The 20264-nt window shown below is 37.9% G+C and overlaps 1 protein-coding gene across 3 annotated transcripts in view; it reads left to right on the top strand.

The window, feature by feature from the left end:
* SRBD1 (S1 RNA binding domain 1) overlaps nt 1–20264 on the top strand; it is a 245303-nt gene that overhangs the window by 56233 nt on the left and 168806 nt on the right. For all 3 annotated transcript variants that reach the window (XM_019970090.2, XM_019970089.2, XM_070798591.1), the window contains 2 exons: nt 2614–2771; nt 17820–17910. In XM_019970090.2, coding sequence (XP_019825649.2) covers nt 2614–2771; nt 17820–17910 — 249 coding nt within the window. The remainder of the gene's footprint in view (nt 1–2613; nt 2772–17819; nt 17911–20264) is intronic.

Below are 20264 nucleotides of genomic sequence, written 5' to 3'. Positions count from 1 at the left end.
TTCCCTTTTTGCTATATATTTATCATTTTCTTATTTGCATTATAACATCCAGTGGTGCTTTTGACATTTTTGTATATGTTTGATGTGAGTATTTTTATTGCCTGTAGAATGATCTCATTGAGATTTAATATATTCAGTTTGGTGTGGGATATTTAATGTATAATTCTTCTCTGACTTTAGCAGTGGCAAGCGAGAGCACTTCCCTTCCCTTTTTCTAAAATGCCTGTAGTTAAAAAAATATATCTTAATTCCAGTCCATAAGTTGGTTTGCAGACATTGTCTACAGATGTGTCACTTGGTAGAAACACTTGTGATTACCTTAACAGCGTTGAGAGGGAAAACCCCTTAAGATTTGTTTCTTAAAGAGAAGTACTTTAATTCTCTAATTAAAAAGAAATTTGTCCAAATGTAGAAAAATTGAAAGAATGAGTAAAACACAAAGGAAAAAAAAAAGCACGTACTTCCACTACTTAGTTTGCCAGACTTTTTCTCCATTCATGTGTGCATGTTAAAAGAGATCATATAGACTGTATTATTTTGCAGCTACTTTACTCAGTTGACTAAGATTCATAGTCTGCTTCTACATTTTTTTTTCCCTGACTTCATGATCAGTTATCCATGTTTCCTTTTTTTACGCATACCTCTTTCATCGAGACTACATTATCAGTATTATCAAATGTTGTCTTCTATACTGTCTTTTATTGTATCTTGATTTTGGCTCCTCTTTATCTCCATCTTTACTAGGAGAAAATACATCTGTGATTAGTTCAGGATATCATTGTTTCTTATCTGAATAACTGTACTAGGGTCATAGATGATCTCTGTCTTGAATTTCCTAATACATGTTCCACATTTCTGTCCTAAAATTCCCATCTGATTATTTCACACTCTTCTAACTTAAAATCCTTCAGTGGATCTTCTTTGTCTCCAGAATGAAATCCAAGCTCTTTAGAAAAACCTTTCCTCTGCAGCCCTTTGTCTTGATATTTCTTTTTACTTTTTTGTGTGATATTACTTGCTTTTTCTATAAATGAGCCATGAACTTTTATATATGCTGTTTCTATTGCCTGTAATATTTTCTCCTATGCTCTTCAGCCACTCTTCCTACCTTTGTTTGCTTAACTATTACTTATCCTTCTTGATTCACCTGAGAAGACATTTCTTTTAGGAAGTTCTCCTAATTTAGCCATCCCTGTCATGTATATTGTACTCATCTGTTGAATTTTTCTGTTTCTTTCACTCAACAGTGATCTCCAGGGCAGGGTTTTTTTTTTTTCAGTTTTGTATCTCTCACACTGATCACAGTACCTTATGTAAGACTGAATGCAGATGCTCACTCAATAAACAAAAAGTGAAGATTTAGAAATACTTATAATGATATTTGCATGTTGCTTGGCTAAATACAGGGAGAATGATGTTGAAATATTAGGCAAAATGGGGGAAAAGCCTTAAGAAACTGAATTAAGCCCCCAAAACAAATGTTTGTTAGCTTTAGTTAGCTATGTATGCCTTTAGATATGTAGATAATTCTATCTCAACACTGACCCGTGCTCTGAATTGCTTTTGTTTTTGTGGCCATTGGTATGTACTTTTTTTTTTAACCTTGTCTAATAGAGAAGAGATACTTCTTATAGATTCTTTTTGAATTTCAGTAGATAATACATTAAGAACTTTTGTTAAGTAGATGAATGATGTAAAACTTAGTTTCCAAATGCCTCTTAAGTCCAATGTGCTCAGTCGCTTCAGCTTCAGTTGTGTCTGACTGTTTGCGATGCTATTGACTGTAGCCCGCCAGGCTCCTCTGTCCATGGGATTCTCCAGGCAAGACTACTGGAGTGGGTTGCCTTGCCCTCCTCCAAGGGATCTTCTCGACCCAGGGATATAACCTGGATCTCCTGCATTGCAGGCGAATTCTTTACTGCTGAGCCACTGGGGAAGCCCTTAAGTCCAGTACAGACATGTATGTTTTTATCCTAGAAAAAGTTTTAAAATTTGACTTTTAAAAGCTTCTCTGGATAAAATTGGAAAGTTATTTATATGAGGTATGGTTCTGGACTGATATTAGTATCTGTGATCATGTCACATCACTGTGAGAACGCCAAAGGGGATGGAATAGAATGAGAAGATGGCATTGAGAGATATTTAGGTGAAAGGTATAAAACTAAGTTGATGGAGGAGGCTACTTGGGTTCAATAATTTATCACTAATCATATGTTTATATTTTTAATCAGCTGATAAACTTCAATTTGACATTCTATGTAATGTCCAAATCTTGATATACTCTGTCTCTATCATATACACAGATAAATATCTGTGTACATGTAGATTACTTATATAAGGGAGAGCAGATGGAGAAGAAGGGCAGTATGACAAACTCTGCAGGTTTGATGCCACAAAATTGTTTGTGGTACATGTATTATTGAAATTAGCAAAAAGAGACTCAATGCAATTTTGTATGTGATTTTTTTTTTCAATTAAGTTACTTTGTTATAATGAATGCACTAGTGAGGAATAATTGTACAAAATAAATTGTGTTCTTTTTCTGGACGAAAATTTGAATGAACTAAAAACTGAATACTTTATCTTTTTTCTTCTCCTTTTCTGTTTCTAAAGAGCCAAACTAACATCAGATGCAGAGAAGGAGTCAGTAATGATGTTTGGACGGAATCTTCGTCAGCTCCTTTTAACAAGTCCTGTCCCAGGGCGTACCTTGATGGGAGTGGATCCTGGTTATAAGCACGGTTGCAAATTAGCTGTAATTTCTCCAACTAGTAAGCATATCTTTCATTTTTTTGGTATAGAAGTTCATTGGTCATAAATTTCACTTCATGTATTTCATGAGAATGTGGAAATAATCTTAATTTTCAAGGAATAGAAGATGGTTTACTCACAAAAAGGGATATGGGAATCAGAATCATACTTCCTATTTGTCCTGTTTGTTGACCTAAACACTCAACTTTTACTTTTATGCCCTTCACTGGGTCACAAGGGAGATATTGAGGATTAACTGGGTTCAGACATTAATAACTTTATTTATCCCCCATCAAAATATTTGAAAAATATTTTGTTGTGATACATTTATGCATGATGCATTTTATTTTTTATTTTTTTATTTTTTTACGGAGTAGGCTCAGTTATGAGCCTCATTTTATTTATTTATTCTTTTTTTAATTTAATTTTATTTTGAAACTTTACAATATTGTATTAGTTTTGCCAAACATCAAAATGAATCCACCACAGGTATACACGTGCTCCCCATCCTGAACCCTCCTCCCTCCTCCCTCCCCATACCCTCCCTCTGGGTCGTCCCAGTGCACCAGCCCCAAGCATCCAGTATCGTGCATCGAACCTGGACTGGCGACTCGTTTCATACATGATATTATACATGTTTCAATGCCATTCTCCCAAATCTCCCCACCCTCTCCCTCTCCCTCTCCCACAGATTCCATAAGACTGATATATACATCAGTGTCTCTTTTGCTGTCTCGTACACAGGGTTATTGTTACCATCTTTCTAAATTCCATATGTATGCGTTAGTATACTGTATTGGTGTTTTTCTTTCTAGCTTACTTCACTCTGTATAATAGGTTCCAGTTTCATCCACCTCGTTAGAACTGATTGAAATGTATTCTTTTTAATGGCTGAGTAATACTCCATTGTGTATATGTACCACAGCTTTCTTATCCATTCATCTGCTGATGGGCATCTAGGTTGCTTCCATGTTCTGGCTATTATAAACAGTGCTGCGATGAACATTGGGGTACACGTGTCTCTTTCAATTCTGGTTTCCTCAGTGTGTATGCCCAGCAGTGGGATTGCTGGATCATAAGGCAGTTCTATTTCCAGTTTTTTAAGGAATCTCCACACTGTTCTCCATAGTGGCTGTACTAGTTGGCATTCCCACCAACAGTGTAAGAGGGTTCCCTTTTCTCCACACCCTCTCCAGCATTTATTGCTTGTAGACTTTTGGATCGCAGCCATTCTGACTGGCGTGAAATGGTACCTCATAGTGATTTTGATTTGCATTTCTCTGATAATGAGTGATGTTGAGCATCTTTTCATGTGTTTGTTAGCCATCTGTATGTCTTCTTTGGAGAAATGTCTATTTAATTCTTTGGCCCATTTTTTGATTGGGTCATTTATTTTTCTGGAGTTGAGCTGTAGGAGTTGCTTGTATATTTTTGAGATTAGTTGTTTGTCAGTTGCTTCATTTGCTATTATTTTCTCCCATTCTGAAGGCTGCCTTTTCACCTTGCTAATAGTTTCCTTTGTTGTGCAGAAGCTTTTAAGTTTAATTAGGTCCCATTTGTTTATTTTTGCTTTTATTTCCAAAATTCTGGGAGGTGAGTCATAGAGGGTTCTGCTGTGATGTATGTCGGAGAGTGTTTTGCCTATGTTCTCTAGGAGTTTTATAGTTTCTGGTCTTACGTTGAGATCTTTAATCCACTTTGAGTTTATTTTTGTGTATGGTGTTAGAAAGTGTTCTAGTTTCATTGTTTTACAAGTGGTTGACCAGTTTTCCCAGCACCACTTGTTAAAGAGATTGTCTTTAATCTAATGTATATTCTTGCCTCCTTTGTCAAAAATAAGGTGTCCATATGTGTGTGGATTTATCTCTGGGCTTTCTATTTTGTTCCATTGATCAATATTTCTGTCTCTGTGCCAGTACCATACTGTCTTGGTAACTGTAGCTCTGTAATAGAGCCTGAAGTCAGGTAGGTTGATTCCTCCAGTTCCCTTCTTCTTTCTCAAGATAGCTTTGGCTATTCGAGGTTTTTTGTATTTCCATACAAATTGTGAAATTATTTGTTCTAGCTCTGTGAAGAATACCGTTGGTAGCTTGATGGGGATTACATTGAATCTATAAATTGCTTTGGGTAGTATACTCATTTTCACTATATTGATTCTTCCAATCCATGAACAAGGTATATTTCTCCATCTATTAGTGTCCTCTTTGATTTCTTTCACCAGTGTTTTATAGTTTTCTATATATAGGTCTTTAGTTTCTTTAGGTAGATATATTCCTAAGTATTTTATTCTTTCCGTTGCAATGGTGAATGGAATTGTTTCCTTAATTTCTCTTTCTGTTTTCTCATGTTAGTGTATAGGAATGCAAGGGATTTCTGTGTGTTGATTTTATATCCTGCAACTTTACTATAATCATTGATTAGTTCTAGTAATTTTCTGGTGGAGTCTTTAGGGTTTTCTGTGTAGAGGATCATGTCATTTGCAAATAGTGAGAGTTTTACTTCTTCTCTTCCAATTTGGATTCCTTTTATTTCTTTTTCTGCTCTGACTGCTGTGGCCAAAACTTCCAAAACTATGTTAAATAGTAAAGGTGAAAGTGGGCAACCTTGTTTTGTTCCTGACTTTAGAGGAAATGCTTTCAATTTTTCACCATTGAGGATAATGTTTGCTGTGGGTTTGTCATATATAGCCTTTATTATGTTGAGGTATGTTCCTTCTATTCCTGCTTTCTGGAGAGTTTTTATCATAAATGGATGTTGGATTTTGTCAAAGGCTTTCTCTGCATCTATTGAGATAATCATATGGTTTTTATTTTTCAATTTGTTAATGTGGTGTATTACATTGACTGATTTGCGGATATTGAAGAATCCTTGCATCCCTGGGATAAAGCCCACTTGGTCATGGTGTATGATCTTTTTAATGTGTTGTTGGATTCTGATTGCTAGAATTTTGTTACGGATTTTTGCATCTATGTTCATCAGTGATATTGGCCTGTAGTTTTCTTTTTTTGTGGCATCTTTATCAGGTTTTGGTATTAGGGTGATGGTGGCCTCATAGAATGAGTTTGGAAGTTTACCTTCCTCTGCAATTTTCTGGAAGAGTTTGAGCAGGATAGGTGTTAGCTCTTCTCTAAATTTTTGGTAGAATTCAGCTGTGAAGCCGTCTGGACCTGGGCTTTTGTTTGCTGGAAGATTTTTGATTACAGTTTCAATTTCCGTGCTTGTGATGGGTCTGTTAAGATTTTCTATTTCTTCCTGGTCGAGTTTTGGAAAGTTGTAGTTTTCTAAGAATTTGTCCATTTCTTCCACGTTGTCCATTTTATTGGCATATAATTGCTGATAGTGGTCTCTTATGATCCTTTGTATTTCTATGTTGTCTGTTGTGATCTCTCCATTTTCCTTTCCAATTTTATTGATTTGATTTTTCTCCCTTTGTTTCTTGATGAGTCTGGCTAGTGGTTTGTCAATTTTATTTATCCTTTCAAAGAACCAGCTTTTGGCTTTGTTGATTTTTGCTATGGTCTCTTTTGTTTCTTTTGCATTTATTTCTGCCCTAATTTTTAAGATTTCTTTCCTTCTACTAACCCTGGGGTTCTTCATTTCTTCCTTTTCTAGTTGTTTTAGGTGTAGGGTTAGGTTATTTATTTGACTTTTTTCTTGTTTCTTGAGGTATGCCTGTATTGCTATGAATTTTCCCCTTAGGACTGCTTTTAAATTGTCCCATAGGTTTTGGATTGTTGTATTTTCATTTTCATTCGTTTCTATGCAAATTTTGATTTCTTTTTTGATTTCTTCTGTGATTTGTTGGTTATTCAGCAGCGTGTTGTTCAGCCTCCATATGTTGGAATTTTTAATAGTTTTTCTCCTGTAATTGAGATCTAATCTTACTGCATTGTGGTCTGAAAAGATGCTTGGAATGATTACTATTTTTTTGAATTTACCAAGGCTAGATTTATTATGGCCCAGGATGTGATCTATCCTGGAGAAGGTTCCATGTGCGCTTGAGAAAAAGGTGAAATTCATTGTTTTGGGATGAAATGTCCTATAGATATCAATTAGGTCTAAGTGGTCTATTGTATCATTTAAAGTTTGTGTTTCCTTGTTAATTTTATGTTTAGTTGATCTATCCATAAGTGTGAGTGGGGTATTAAAGTCTCCCACTATTATTGTGTTATTGTTAATTTCTCCTTTCATACTTGTTAGCATTTGTCTTACATATTGCGGCACTCCCGTGTTGGGTGCATATATATTTATAATTGTTATATCTTCTTCTTGGATTGATCCGTTGATCATTATGTAGTGACCATCTTTGTCTCTTTTCACAGCCTTTGTTTTAAAGTCTATTTTATCTGATATGAGTATTGCTACTCCTGCTTTCTTTTGGTTCCTATTTGCATGGAAAATCTTTTTCCAGCCCTTCACTTTCAGTCTGTATGTGTCCCCTGTTTTGAGGTGGGTCTCTTTTGACAACATATGTAGGGGTCTTGTTTTTGTATCCATTCAGCCAGTCTTTGTCTTTTGGTTGCGGCATTCAACCCATATACGTTTAAGGTAATTACTGATAAGTATGATCCCGTTGCCATTTACTTTATTGTTTTGGGTTTGAATTTATACACCCTTTTTGTTTTTCCTGTCTAGAGAATATCCTTTAGTATTTGTTGGAGAGCTGGTTTGGTGGTGCTGAATTCTCTCAGCTTTTGCTTGTCTGAAAAGATTTTGATTTCTCCTTCATATTTGAATGAGATCCTTGCTGGGTGCAGTAATCTGGGCTGTAGGTTATTTTCTTTCATCACTTTAAGTATGTCTTGCCATTCCCTCCTGGCTTGAAGAGTTTCTATTGAAAGATCAGCTGTTATCCTTACGGGAATTCCCTTGTGTGTTATTTGTTGTTTTTCTCTTGCTGCGTTTAATATCTGTTCTTTGTGTTTGATCTTTGTTAATTTGATTAATATGTATCTTGGGGTTTTTTGACTTGGGTTTATCCTGTTTGGGACTCTCTGGGTTTCTTGGACTTGGGTGATTATTTCCTTCCCCATTTTAGGGAAGTTTTCAACTATTATTTCCTCAAGTATTTTCTCATGGTCTTTCTTTTTGTCTTCTTCTTCTGGGACCCCTATGATTCGAATGTTGTAGCATTTAGTATTGTCCTGGAGGTCTCTGAGATTGTCCTCATTTCTTTTAATTCGTTTTTCTTTTATCCTCTCTGATTCATTTATTTCTACAATTCTATCTTCTAATTCACTAATCCTATCTTCTGCCTCTGTTATTCTATTATTTGTTGCCTCCAGAGTGTTTTTAATTTCATTTATTGCATTATTCATTATATATTCACTCTCTTTTATTTCTTGTAGGTCCTTGTTAAACCTTTCTTGCATCTTCTCAATCTTTGTCTCCAGGCTATCCATCTGTGATTCTATTTTGATTTCAAGATTTCGGGTCAATTTCACTATCATTATTCGGAATTCTTTATCAGGTAGATTCCCTATCACTTCCTCTTTCTTTTGATTTGGTGGGCATTTATCCTGTTCCTTTATCTGCTGGGTATTCCTGTCTCTTCATCTTGTTTAAATTGCTGAGTTTGGGGTGTCCTTTCTGTATTCTGGCAGTTTGTGGAGTTCTCTTTATTGTGTCCTTTCCTCGCTCTGTGTGGGTTTGTACAGGTGGCTTGTCAAGGTTTCCTGGTTAGGGAAGCTTGTGTCGGTGTTCTGGTGGGTGGAGCTATATTTCTTCTCTCTGAAGTGCGATGAAATGTCCAGTAATGAGTTATGGGATGTCTGTGGTTTTGGGGTGACTTTGAGCTGCCTGTATTTTGGAGCTCAGGGCTGTGTTCCTTGTTGCTGGAGAATTTGCTTGGTATGTCTTGCCCTGAAACTTGTTGGCCCTTGTGTGGTGCTTCGTTTCAGTGCAGGTATGGAGGCATTTGATGAGCTCCTGTCAATTAATGTTCCTTGGCGTCAGGAGCTCCCTGGAGTCAGGGTTTGGACTTAAACCTCCTACTTCCAGTTATCAGTCTTATTTTTACAGTAGTTTCATAGCTTCTCCTTCTATATAGCACCATTGATAAAACATCTACGTTAAAGATGAAAAGTTTCTCTACCGTGACGGTCACCCAGAGAGGTTCACAGTGTTATATGAAGAAGAGAAGAGGGAGGAGGGAGTTAGAGGTGACCCGAATGAGATGAGGGGGAATCAATAGAGGAGAGAGTGGGCTATCCAGTAATCTCTTCCTTATGTGCACTCCACAACTGGACCGCTCAGAGTTGTTCACAGAGTTATACAGAGAAGAGAAGAAGGAGGAAGGTGACAGAGGTGGCCAGGAGGATAAAAGGGGGGAATGAAAAGGAGGGAGACAGATCCAGACAGTAATCAGTTCCCTAAGTGTTCTCCACCGTCTGGAACACACAGAAATTCACAGAGTTGGGTAGAGTAGAGAGGGGTTAGGAAGGAGACACAGGCGACCTGGTGGAGAAAAAGGAGAGTCCAAAGGGAGAGACAGCAGTTAAGCCAGTAATCTCGCTCCCTAGTGATAAATGGGTACTGAAGATTGGGTTCTTAAAGGTACAAAATTGGTAACAAATACATAAAAGCAAAAATTAAAAATCTAGAGTAGAGTTTGGAATTTCAAAAATACGATGTTAAAGAAAAGAAGAAGGAAAAGAAAGAGAAAAAAAACGAACAGACAAAAACAAACAAGGTCGTGAAAATTACAAAGAAAATACAGGTACAAAATTGGTAACTAATACCAAAAAGCAAAAGTTAAAAATCTAGAGTAGAGTTAGGAATTTCAAAAATACAATGTTAAAAAAAGAAGAAGAAAAAGAAGGAGTGAGAAAAAAAAAACAAGCAAGAACAAAGTCGCATAAATTATAAAGAAAATACAGGTACAAAATTGATAACAAATACCAAAAAGCATAAATTAAAAATCTAGAATAGAGTTTGGAATTTCAGATATACAATGTTATTTAAAAGAAGAAGAGAAAGAAACAGAGAAAAAGAAAAAGAGAAAATAAAAAAGGGTCACAGAAATTATAAAAAAAAAAAAAAAACTATAGGTACAAAATTGATAACAAATACCAAAAAGCTAAAATTAAAAATCTAGAGTAGAGTTTGGAATTTCAAAAATACAATGTTAAAGAAAAGAAGAAAAAAATAAGGTCAAAAAAATTATAAAAAATATATATATGAAGTTTGCTTTAAAAAAAATGGGGTCTTTTTTTTTTTGCAAAGTAATCGGTTATAAAAGTGAAAATTAAAGGAATAATAGAGGACTTAAAAAAATTTTTTTTAATTAAAAATAGAAAAAAAGAAAGAATGATTGTAAAAATAGTAAAAATATATCTAGGACTTTCTCTGGTTTTGTTGTGAGTATTGCGGGTTCAGTTCATTTTTGCTAGTTCCTGGGTCTGACTTATATTTCTCAACATCTATAGGCCCCTTCCTATGTAGTTGGTACTAACCACAGGGTTTTAATCTATTGCCTGTAGATTCCAAGGCGATTCCCTCTGTTATAGCTTCTTCTGTTTGCTGGTCTCTTCAGTGTGTGGTTTCCGCCCTGACACAAAGGGGATGGTGGAGGACAGCTTTTTTTTTTTTTTTAGGCTCACTTGTTCAGTTGCGCTGAGGGGAGGTAGGGAGGGATGCTGCAAACAAATAACACTGGCATGTGCTCACAGTGCCTCAGCCACACTGGGTCTGCCCTGCCCCCCCGCCCCCTCTCATGGCGCGTGTGGCCTCCCTACCCACGCTGCTCAGGGTCTAGGTTGCTCCACCGGGAACCATCCGTGGCCGGCCCTGGGCTGCCTGCACTTCCAGGTCCAAGCCGCTCAGGTTCAGGCACTCGGGTAGTCCTCAGAGGCGCAGACTCTCGGTTGGGCCTGCGTTTTGTGCCCGCGTTTTGTGCCCTTCCCAGATCCGAGCGGCTCAGGTGATGAGGTGTTCGGCGTGCGCAACTGCTGCGACATATCGCCTCCCCGCCCTGCTCGGTTATCTAGGTGTGCACTGGCACACCTTCTCAGGCAGATGTTGACCGTCCAGACCCCCAAGAAGTTTTAGTTAGCAAAGAAGCCTGCTTACAGTTTTATAGATAATGTCTCTCTGGGGCTGCGATTGTCCCCTTCCAGCTCTGGCTGCCTATCACCGGAGGGGGATGGTCTGCCGCCGGCTGTCTCTGTTCAGTCCTTTGTTCCGCGCGGGCCTGGCGGTGTCTTAGATTAGGGCTGGCTTTTCACATGGTAGATATCCCACAGTCTGGTTTGCTAGCCCAAATTATTTCGCTCAGATAGCGCTCGGGGTATTCAGGCCAGTTCCTTGCAAAGCAGACCGCGCCACGCCTCCCTGCCCAGCCCCCGCTTGCTAATGGCGGATGCAGGCGTCTGCTCTGCTTCTCCGCTGGGGGAGTTACCGGAGGGCTCACAATGTGCGGGTTTTAATTGTTTATTTATTTTTCCTCCCTGTTATGTTGCCCTCTGTGCTTCCAAGGCTCGGCACAGATTCGGCAGTGAGAAGGACTCCTGGTGTTTGGAAACTTTTCTCTTTTTAAGACTCCCTTCCCCGGATGGAACTCCGTCCCTCCCTCTTTTGTCTCTTTTTTTGTCTTTTATATTTTTTCCTACCTCCTTTCGAAGACTTGGGTTGCTTTTCTGGGTGCCTAACGTCCTCTGCCGGCATTCAGAAGTTGTTTTGTGGAATTTACTTGGGGTTTAAATGTTCTTTTGATGAATTTGTGGGGGAAAAAGTGTTCTCCCCGTCCACCTCCGCCATCTTAGCTCCTCCCTCTATGATGCATTTTAATACTGTATATATTTTAAATACCACAAGTCATTTTTATTGTTTTGTCCAGTCAGTATTTTTTTTTTCCTGTTTACTCATTTATTTGCCCTTTCTATTATCTTTTCTTTCTACATTTCTGTATCCATTTGAGATCATTTTCTTTCTTCCCAAAACTCTAGCCTGTTACTTTTTAATGTAGATCAGGTAGTGAAAAATTGTCTCAATTTTTTTTTTCTTGACTGCAAGTTTCTGATTTGCCTTCAGATTTGAAAAATATTTTGCTGGGTATAGAATTCAAGATTGGCAGTTATTTCCAGTAATTTAAAGACGTCTTTTTTCTTTTCTGACTACTATAGTTTCTGTTTAGAAATCAGCCAAAAATCTTATTATTGTTTCTTTGAAGGTAATAGTTTTTTCCTCTACTGAAAAAATTTTTTCTTTTTGGTTTTCAAAAGTTTTCTTACATACTTAATAGTTCTTTGTGTGTGTATTGTTTGTTTTGAGGGGAGAACATGAATTGTGCTTGAGGTTTGTAGAACTTCTTGAATCTTTTTTCTGGAATTCTAATTACACGTATTTTAGATCATTCAATTTCTTCTTCTATTTCCAATTCTTTTATTTTCCACTGACTGTCTTAATAATTAATCCTTTATTCTGGTATGTCTAGATCAGATCAGATCAGTCGCTCAGTCGTGTCCGACTCTTCATGACCCCATGAATCGCAGCACGCCAGGCCTTCCTGTCCATCACCAACTCCCGGAGTTCACTGCGACTCACATCCATCGAGTCAGTGATGCCATCCAGCCATCTCATCCTCTGTTGTCCCCTTCTCCTCCTGCCCCCAATCCCTCCCAGCATCAGAGTCTTTTCCAATGAGTCAACTCTTCGCATGAGATGGCCAAAGTACTGGAGTTTCAGCTTTAGCATCATTCCTTCCAAAGAAATCCCAGGGCTGATCTCCTTCAGAATGGACTGGTTGGATCTCCTTGCAGTCCAAGGGACTCTCAAGAATCTTCTCCAACACCACAGTTCAAAAGCATCAATTCTTCGGCACTCAGCCTTCTTCACAGTCCAACTCTCACATCCATATGTGACCACAGGAAAAAACCACAGCCATGACTAGACGGACCTTTGTTGGCAAAGTAATGTCTCTGCTTTTGAATATGCTATCTAGGTTGGTCATAATTTTCCTTCCAAGGAGTAAGCGTCTTTTAATTTCATGGCTGCAATCACCATCTGCAGTGATTTTGGAGCCCAGAAAAATAAAGTCTCAAACTGTTTCCACTGTTTCCCCATCTATTTCCCATGAAATGGTGGGACTGGATGCTATGATCTTCGTTTTCTGAATGTTGAGCTGTAAGCCAACTTTTTCACTCTCCTCTTTCACTTTCATCAAGAGGCTTTTTAGTTCCTCTTCACTTTCTGCCATAAGGGTGGTGTCATCTGCATATCTGACGTTATTGATATTTCTCCCAGCAATCTTGATTCCAGTTTGTGTTTATTCCAGTCCAGCGTTTCTCATAATGTACTCTGCATATAAGTTAAATAAACAGGGTGACAATATACAGCCTTGACGAACTCGTTTTCCTATTTGGAACCAGTCTATTGTTCCATGTCCAGTTCTAACTGTTGCTTCCTGTCCTGCATACAAATTTCTCAAGAGGCAGATCAGGTGGTCTGGTTTTCCCGTCTCTTGAAGAATTTTCCACAGTTTATTGTGATCCACACAGTCAAAGGCTTTGGCATAGTCAATCAAGCAGAAATAGATGTTTTTCTGGAACTCCCTTGCTTTTTCTATGATCCAGCGGATGTTGGCAATTTGATCTCTGGTTCCTCTGCCTTTTCTAAAACCAGCTTGAACATCAGGAAGCTCACGGTTCACATATTGCTGAAGCCTGGCTTGGAGAATTTTGAGCATTACTTTACTAGCATGTGAGATGAGTGCAATTGTGTGGTAGTTAGAGCATTCTTCGGCATTGCCTTTCTTTGGGATTGGAATGAAAACTGACCTTTTCCAGTCCTGTGGCCACTGCTGAGTTTTCCAAATTTGCTGGCATATTGAGTGCAGCACTTTCACAGCATCATCTTTCAGGATTTGGAATAGCTCAATTGGAATTCCATCACCTCCACTAGCTTTGTTCATAGTGATTCTTTCTAAGGCCCACTTCACTTCACATTCCAGGATGTCTGGCTCTAGGTGAGTGATCACACCATCGTGATTATCTGGGTCGTGAAGATCTTTTTTGTACAGTTCTTCCGTGTATTCTTGGCATCTCTTCTTAATATCTTCTGCTTCTGTTAGGTCCATACCATTTCTGTCCTTTATCGAACTCATCTTTGCATGAAATGTTCCTTTGGTATCTCTGATTTTCTTGAAGTGATCCCTAGTCTTTCCCATTCTGTTGTTTTCCTCTATTTCTTTGCATTGATCGCTGAAGAAGGCTTTCTTATCTCTTCTTACTGTTCTTTGGAACTCTGCATTCAGATGTTTATATCTTTCCTTTGCTCCTTTGCTTTTTGCTTCTCTTTTTTTCACAGCTATTTGTAAGGCCTCCCCAGACAGCCATTTTGCTTTTTTGCATTTCTTTTCCATGGGGATGGTCTTGATCCCTGTCTCCTGTACAATGTCACGAACTTCATTCCATAGTTCATCAGGCACTCTATCTATCAGATCTAGGCCCTTAAATCTATTTCTCATTTCCACTGTATAATCATAAGGGATTTGATTTAGGTCATACCTGTATGGTCTAGTGGTTTTCCCTACTTTCTTCAATTTAAGTCTGAATTTGGCAATAAGGAGTTCATGGTGAGCCACAGTCAGCTCCTGGTCTTGTTTTTGCTGACTGTATAGAGCTTCTCCATCTTTGGCTGCAAATAATATAATCATCTGATTTCAGTGTTGACCATCTGGTGATGTCCATGTATAGAGTCTTCTCTTGTGTTGTTGGAAGAGGGTGTTTGTTATGACCAGTGCATTTTCTTGGCAAAACTCTATTAGTCTTTGCCCTGCTTCATTCTGTTTTCCAAGGCCAAATTTGCCTGTTACTCCAGGTGTTTCTTGACTTCCTACTTTTGCATTCCATTCCCCTATAATGAAAAGGACATCTTTTTTGGGTGTTAGTTCTAAAAGGTCTTGTAGGTCTTCATAGAACCATTTAACTTCAGCTTCTTCAGCGTTACTGGTTGGTGCATAGACTTGGATTACTGTGATACTGAATGGTTTGCCTTAGAAATGAACAGAGATCATTCTGTCGTTTTTGAGATTGCATCCAAGTACTGCATTTTGGACTCTTTTGTTGACCATGATGGCCACTCCATTTCTTCTGAGGGATTCCTGCCTGCAGTAGTAGATATAATGGTCATCTGAGTTAAATTCGCCCATTCCAGTCCATTTCAGTTCTCTGATTCCTAGAATGTCGACATTCACTCTTGCCATCTCCTGTTTGACCACTTCCAATTTGCCTTGATTCATGGACCTGACATTCCAGGTTCCTATGCAATATTGCTCTTTAGAGCATCGGACCTTGCTTCTATCACCAGTCACATCCACAGCTGGGTTGTTTTTGCTTTGGCTCCATCCCTTCATTCTTTCTGGAGTTATTTCTCCACTCATCTCCAGTAGCATATTGGCACCTACTGACCTGGGAAGTTTCTCTTTCAGTGTCCTATCATTTTGCCTTTTCCTACTGTTCATGGGGTTCTCAAGGCAAGAACACTGAAGTGGTTTAGGGTCTAATGTGCTATTAAATCCATCCATTGAGTTATTTAAGGTACTATGTTTTTAAGGTTTTGAATTTCCATTTGATACTGATAAAAAAATGGGTTATGGTTCTATGGTGAACTTCTTCACCTTTTTTTTTTTTTTGATTATTTACATTTTTCTTATTTTTTTTTTGGTTTAAGTTTTCCATTTCTGGAATAACTTTTTCTTTCACATTTAATTAATTCCTGTATTCTTTCATCTTATTTCTGACATTTTCTAGTTCTGATTTATTTTATTCTCATTTTCTATAATCTTTTTGTTTTGTTTTGTTTATTTTTATATATTAGGTTACAGTTTTTCCCTGTTTGGGGGCACACCTTTCTGTAAGGATATCCTAATCATTTTTGTTTCCTGATTTGAGAAATAATCATTTTATGTGAAATTTGACTGTGATACTTTTCTTAATTTTACATAAAATGAGTTTTACTCAACTTTTAGGAATGAAGGCTGGTTTAGGGTAGCTGCATATCTCTAGAACTGTCATTTCTACTTTTTCCAAATTATTCGGAAGAAAAACTTTTATATCTATTTCGAAAGAGAGATAGCCTTATACTTGTTAAAATTTGCTTTCTTCCCTTTTATCTAGACTTTTTTGCCCCTTTCGCCCATACTGTCCTTGCTGTGTCCTCAGTCGTGTCCCACTCTTTGTGACCCCAAGGACTGTAGCCCACCAGGCTCCTTTATCCATGAGGATTCTCCAGGCAAGAATACTGGACTGGATTGCTATGCCTTCCTCCAGAGGATCTTCCCAACCTAGGGATCGAACCCAGGTCTCCTGCATTGCAGGCAGATTCTTTACCTGAGCCACTAGGGAAGCCCAGTGTGGATACGATTCTGAACAGTTTTTTTCTCACTGTGACATTTTGTCTTGAATATCCTATGGATTAGTTTCAAGAGTTCAGAGATCAGAGTTTTCCAGTCCTTCCTGAACTTACTGTGCAATGTTTATACTGATCTGTAAATTAGAGTATGCAGAAGTCTTTTTCAGTTTTACTTCCTGGTGTGAAATGAACCAGTTTTAATTTCCAGGGAAGTACCTTCTGATATTTTGAGGCTTTTTCCGATCTCAGGTCCATGAGATTCTGCATTGTTTCGCTCTGCCTCGTCTGATAGAAATGCTGATACACATCCGCCTTGGTGGTTGTTGGTTCATTGTTCCCACCTGCTCATCTTTTGGGTTTTGTGGGGATACATTTTTTTATAAATATATTCATGGGTTTTTTATTTTGCTGTCCCAGTTGTTCTTTTTGTATATTATGCTTTTTTATAGTATTAATAAATGGGTAGTGTATTTTGTCAGTGTTTTTTCCTGTATTTGTTGAGCTCTCATATGGCTTTTATCTTTTACTGTATTTGTATTGTTTATAGGATAGTTCTTTTTAAAATTTTATGCATATATACATACATGCATATACACGTATATATTTTCAGTCTGTTTTAAGACTTTTCTGGAATTTATTCTAATTTAAATTAACAAAGTTTTTATAGTAATCTCTCTGCATCTTCTAAATTCATTTCTAATATAATTTATTTATGTCATCGTTATTTTTCTTGGTTGGTATTGCTAAATTTATGTATTTTTCTTAACAGGTGATTTTTAATTTTAAACTTCATTGGTCTTCTCTGTTATATGAATTTTCTTCTTTTTTGTTTCATTTATTTCTGCTTTTTTAACTTTTATCATTTTCTTCCTTACACTTTCTTTGAGATTATTTTACTGTCCTTTTCCTAACTTCCTAAGTTGGTCATTTAGCTCATCACTTCTATTCTTTAGGTAGTAACCCTCATATTTTAAAATGTATTTCTGGCCAAAATATTGTTTAGTACAGAAAAGGTCATAGTTAACAAGTACGTAGCTAAAAAATTTACACAAGGTCAAGAAATTTATGTATCTATAACTCAAAGGAAGAAATAGAGTAGTATTATAACCCTCTGATATATAATAAATTTTAAATAAATGTTAGCTTTTACTATTTTTGATGTTAAGTGTTACTAAAAATCATTTCTCTTTTAGGTATCATGGTATATTATCCAGTTAGTAAAGATTTAGTGTAGCACAATAGAGTTCTAGTAACTCTGAAAGTAACAAAATTTCAGAGTCCTTATGGCGGTATCTGATTGAAGAATATTGAGACAGTAGCATGGAATCATATGTACCATGTGTAAAACAGATAGTCAGTGGGAGTTTGCTGAATGATGCAGGGAGCTCAAACTTGTGCTCTGGGACAACCTAGAGGGGTGGGTTTGGGTGGGAGGTGAAGGGAAGGTTCAAGAGGGAGGGGACGTATGTATACCTATGGCTGATTCAAGTTAATGTATGGCAGAAACCAGCATAATATTGTGAAGCAATTATCTTCCAATTAAAAATAAATAAATTTTAAAAAGAAATCATATATGTATAATATATATAAAGAAAGATTCAGACTGCGTTTCTAAAAACCAGTTTGCTTTTCAGTTTCAACTTGCTTAATCAAATCAGTGGTGTTTTATGTTTTGTAATTTCTTACAAAATGGCTTATTCGTTTTATTTTTTCCTAAGGTCAGATACTTCATACTGACGTGGTATACCTGCATTGTGGACAAGGCTTCCGAGAGGCAGAGAAAATAAAGAGGCTTTTGCTGAATTTCAAGTATGAAAATAAGTAACCTTTTGAGTACTTTAGTGGCTCAGCCAATCAGAGATAACCTTTGAAGTTCCTAATTTGGAGTGGCGTATTAAGGGAAGTGCCTTGGTATGAGGAAAGGAGCTATGTTAAACCATGCTGGGGCAAATTGCTGGAGAACTTTGCTATTTGGAGACTGGAGGAATGCTGCCCGCTTATGCAGCCTTCACTAAACAAAGTTGGTAATATAAGCAAAGTGAAGTGAAGTGAAGTCGCTCAGTCGTGTCTGACTCTTTGCAACCCCACGGACTGTAGCCTACCAAGCTTCTCTGTCCATGGGATTTTCCAGGCAATAGTACTGGAGTAGATTGCCATTTCCTTCTCCAGGGGATCTTCCCCACCCAGGGCTCGAACCCGGGTCTCCCACATTGTAGACAGATGCTTTACTGTCTGAGCCACCAGGGAAGTCCAATATAAGCAAAAGTGACCATTTAATTCTTCAGTTTGGGCTTTCTCTTTCTTTTCTTCCTCCTCCCCTTCCTTCCTTCTTCTCTCCCTCCCTCTTTTTCTTTCTTTTTTATAGATCTGAGGAATGGATTTGGCAGTAGTTGGAAGCTTCAGAAATTACTTGAAAACATACCACATAATTCAGTCATAGTTCTTTATTATGGCTTAGGATGTTCTCTTATTCAGTTACATTACATTTCAATTACATTTTATGCAAAGATGGGCACAACAAAGGATAGAAACATTATGGACCTATCAGAAGCAAAAGATATTAGCAAGAGGTGGCAAAAATACACAGAATAACTATACAAAAAAAAAATCTTAATGACTCAGATAACCCTGATGGTATGATCACTCACCTAGAGCCAGACATCCTGGAGTGTGAAGTCAAATGGGCCTTAGGAAGGATCACCGTGAACAAAACTAGTGGAAATAATGGAATTTCAGCTGAACTATTCCAAAGCCTAAAAGATGATGCTGTGAAAGTGCTGCACTCAATATGCCAGCAAATTTGGAAAACACAGCAGTGACCACACTCAGCATCGGTAAAGGTCAGTTTTCATTCCAATCCCAAAGAAAGGCAATGCCAAAAAGAATGTTCAAAGTACTGCAAATTGCACTAATCTCACATGCTAGCCAAGTAATGCTCAAAATTCTCCAAGCCAGGCTTCAACATTACGTGAACTGAGAACTTGCAGATGTTCAAGCTGGATTTAGAAAAGGCACAGGAACCAGAGATCAAATTGCCAACATCCGTTGGATCATAGAAAAAGCAAGAGAATTCCAGAAATACTATGCCAAAACCTTTGACTGTGTGGATCATAACAAACTGTGGAAAATTCTTAAAGAGATGGGAATACCAGACCACCTGATCTGCCTCCTGAGAAATCTGCATGCAGGTTAAGAAGCAACAGTTTAGAAACAGATGTGGACAACAGACTGGTTCCAAATTGGGAAAGGAGTAGTCAAAGCTGTGTATTGTCACCCTGCTTATTTAATTTGTATATAGAGTACATCTTGTGAAATGCCGGACTGGATGAAGCACAAGCTGGAATCAAGATTTCTGAGAGAAATATCAATAACCTCAGATATGCAGAGGACACCAACCTTGTGGCAGAAAGTGAAGAGGAACTAAAGAGCCTCTTGATGAAAGTTGAAGAGGAGGGTAAAAAAGCTGGCTTAAAATTCAACATTCAAAAAACTGAGATCATAGCATCTGGTCCCATCACTTCATGGGAAATAGATGGGGAGGCAATGGAAACAGAGACTTTATTTTTCTTGGGCTCCGAAATCACTGCAGATGGTAACTGGAGTTGTGAAATTAAAAGACACTTGCTCCTTGGAAGAAAAGCTGTGACCAATCTAGACAGTATATTAAAAAGCAGAAAGATTACTTTGCCAACAGAGGTCTGTAGAGTCAAAGCTGTAGTTTTTCCAGTAGTTACATATGGATGTGAGAATTGGACCATAAAGAAAGTTGAGAGCTAAAGAATTGATGCTTTTGAACTGCAGTGTTGGAGAAGACTCTTGAGGGTCCCTTGGACTGCAAGGAGATCCAACCAGTCAATCCTAAGGGAAATCAGTCCTGAATATTCATTGGAAGTACTAATGCTGAAGTTCCAATATTTTGGCCACCTGACGCAAAGAACTGACTCATTGGAAAAGACGCTGATGCTGAGAAAGATTGAAGGCAGGAGAGGGGGATGACAGAGGATGAGATGGTTGGATGGCATCACCGACTCGATGGACATAAATTTGAGCAAGCTCTGGGAGTTAGTGATGGACAGGGAAGCCTGGTGTGCTGCAGCCTATGGGGTACGCAAAGAGTCGGACACAACTGAGTGACTGAACTGAACTGTTCACTTATTCTTGCC

This window comes from Bos indicus, chromosome 11 (genome assembly GCF_029378745.1).
Source record: "Bos indicus isolate NIAB-ARS_2022 breed Sahiwal x Tharparkar chromosome 11, NIAB-ARS_B.indTharparkar_mat_pri_1.0, whole genome shotgun sequence".
NCBI classification, from domain to species: Eukaryota; Metazoa; Chordata; class Mammalia; order Artiodactyla; family Bovidae; genus Bos; species Bos indicus.
Note: the sequence above shows the minus strand (reverse complement) of the source record. Positions and strands in the feature narration are given on the sequence as shown.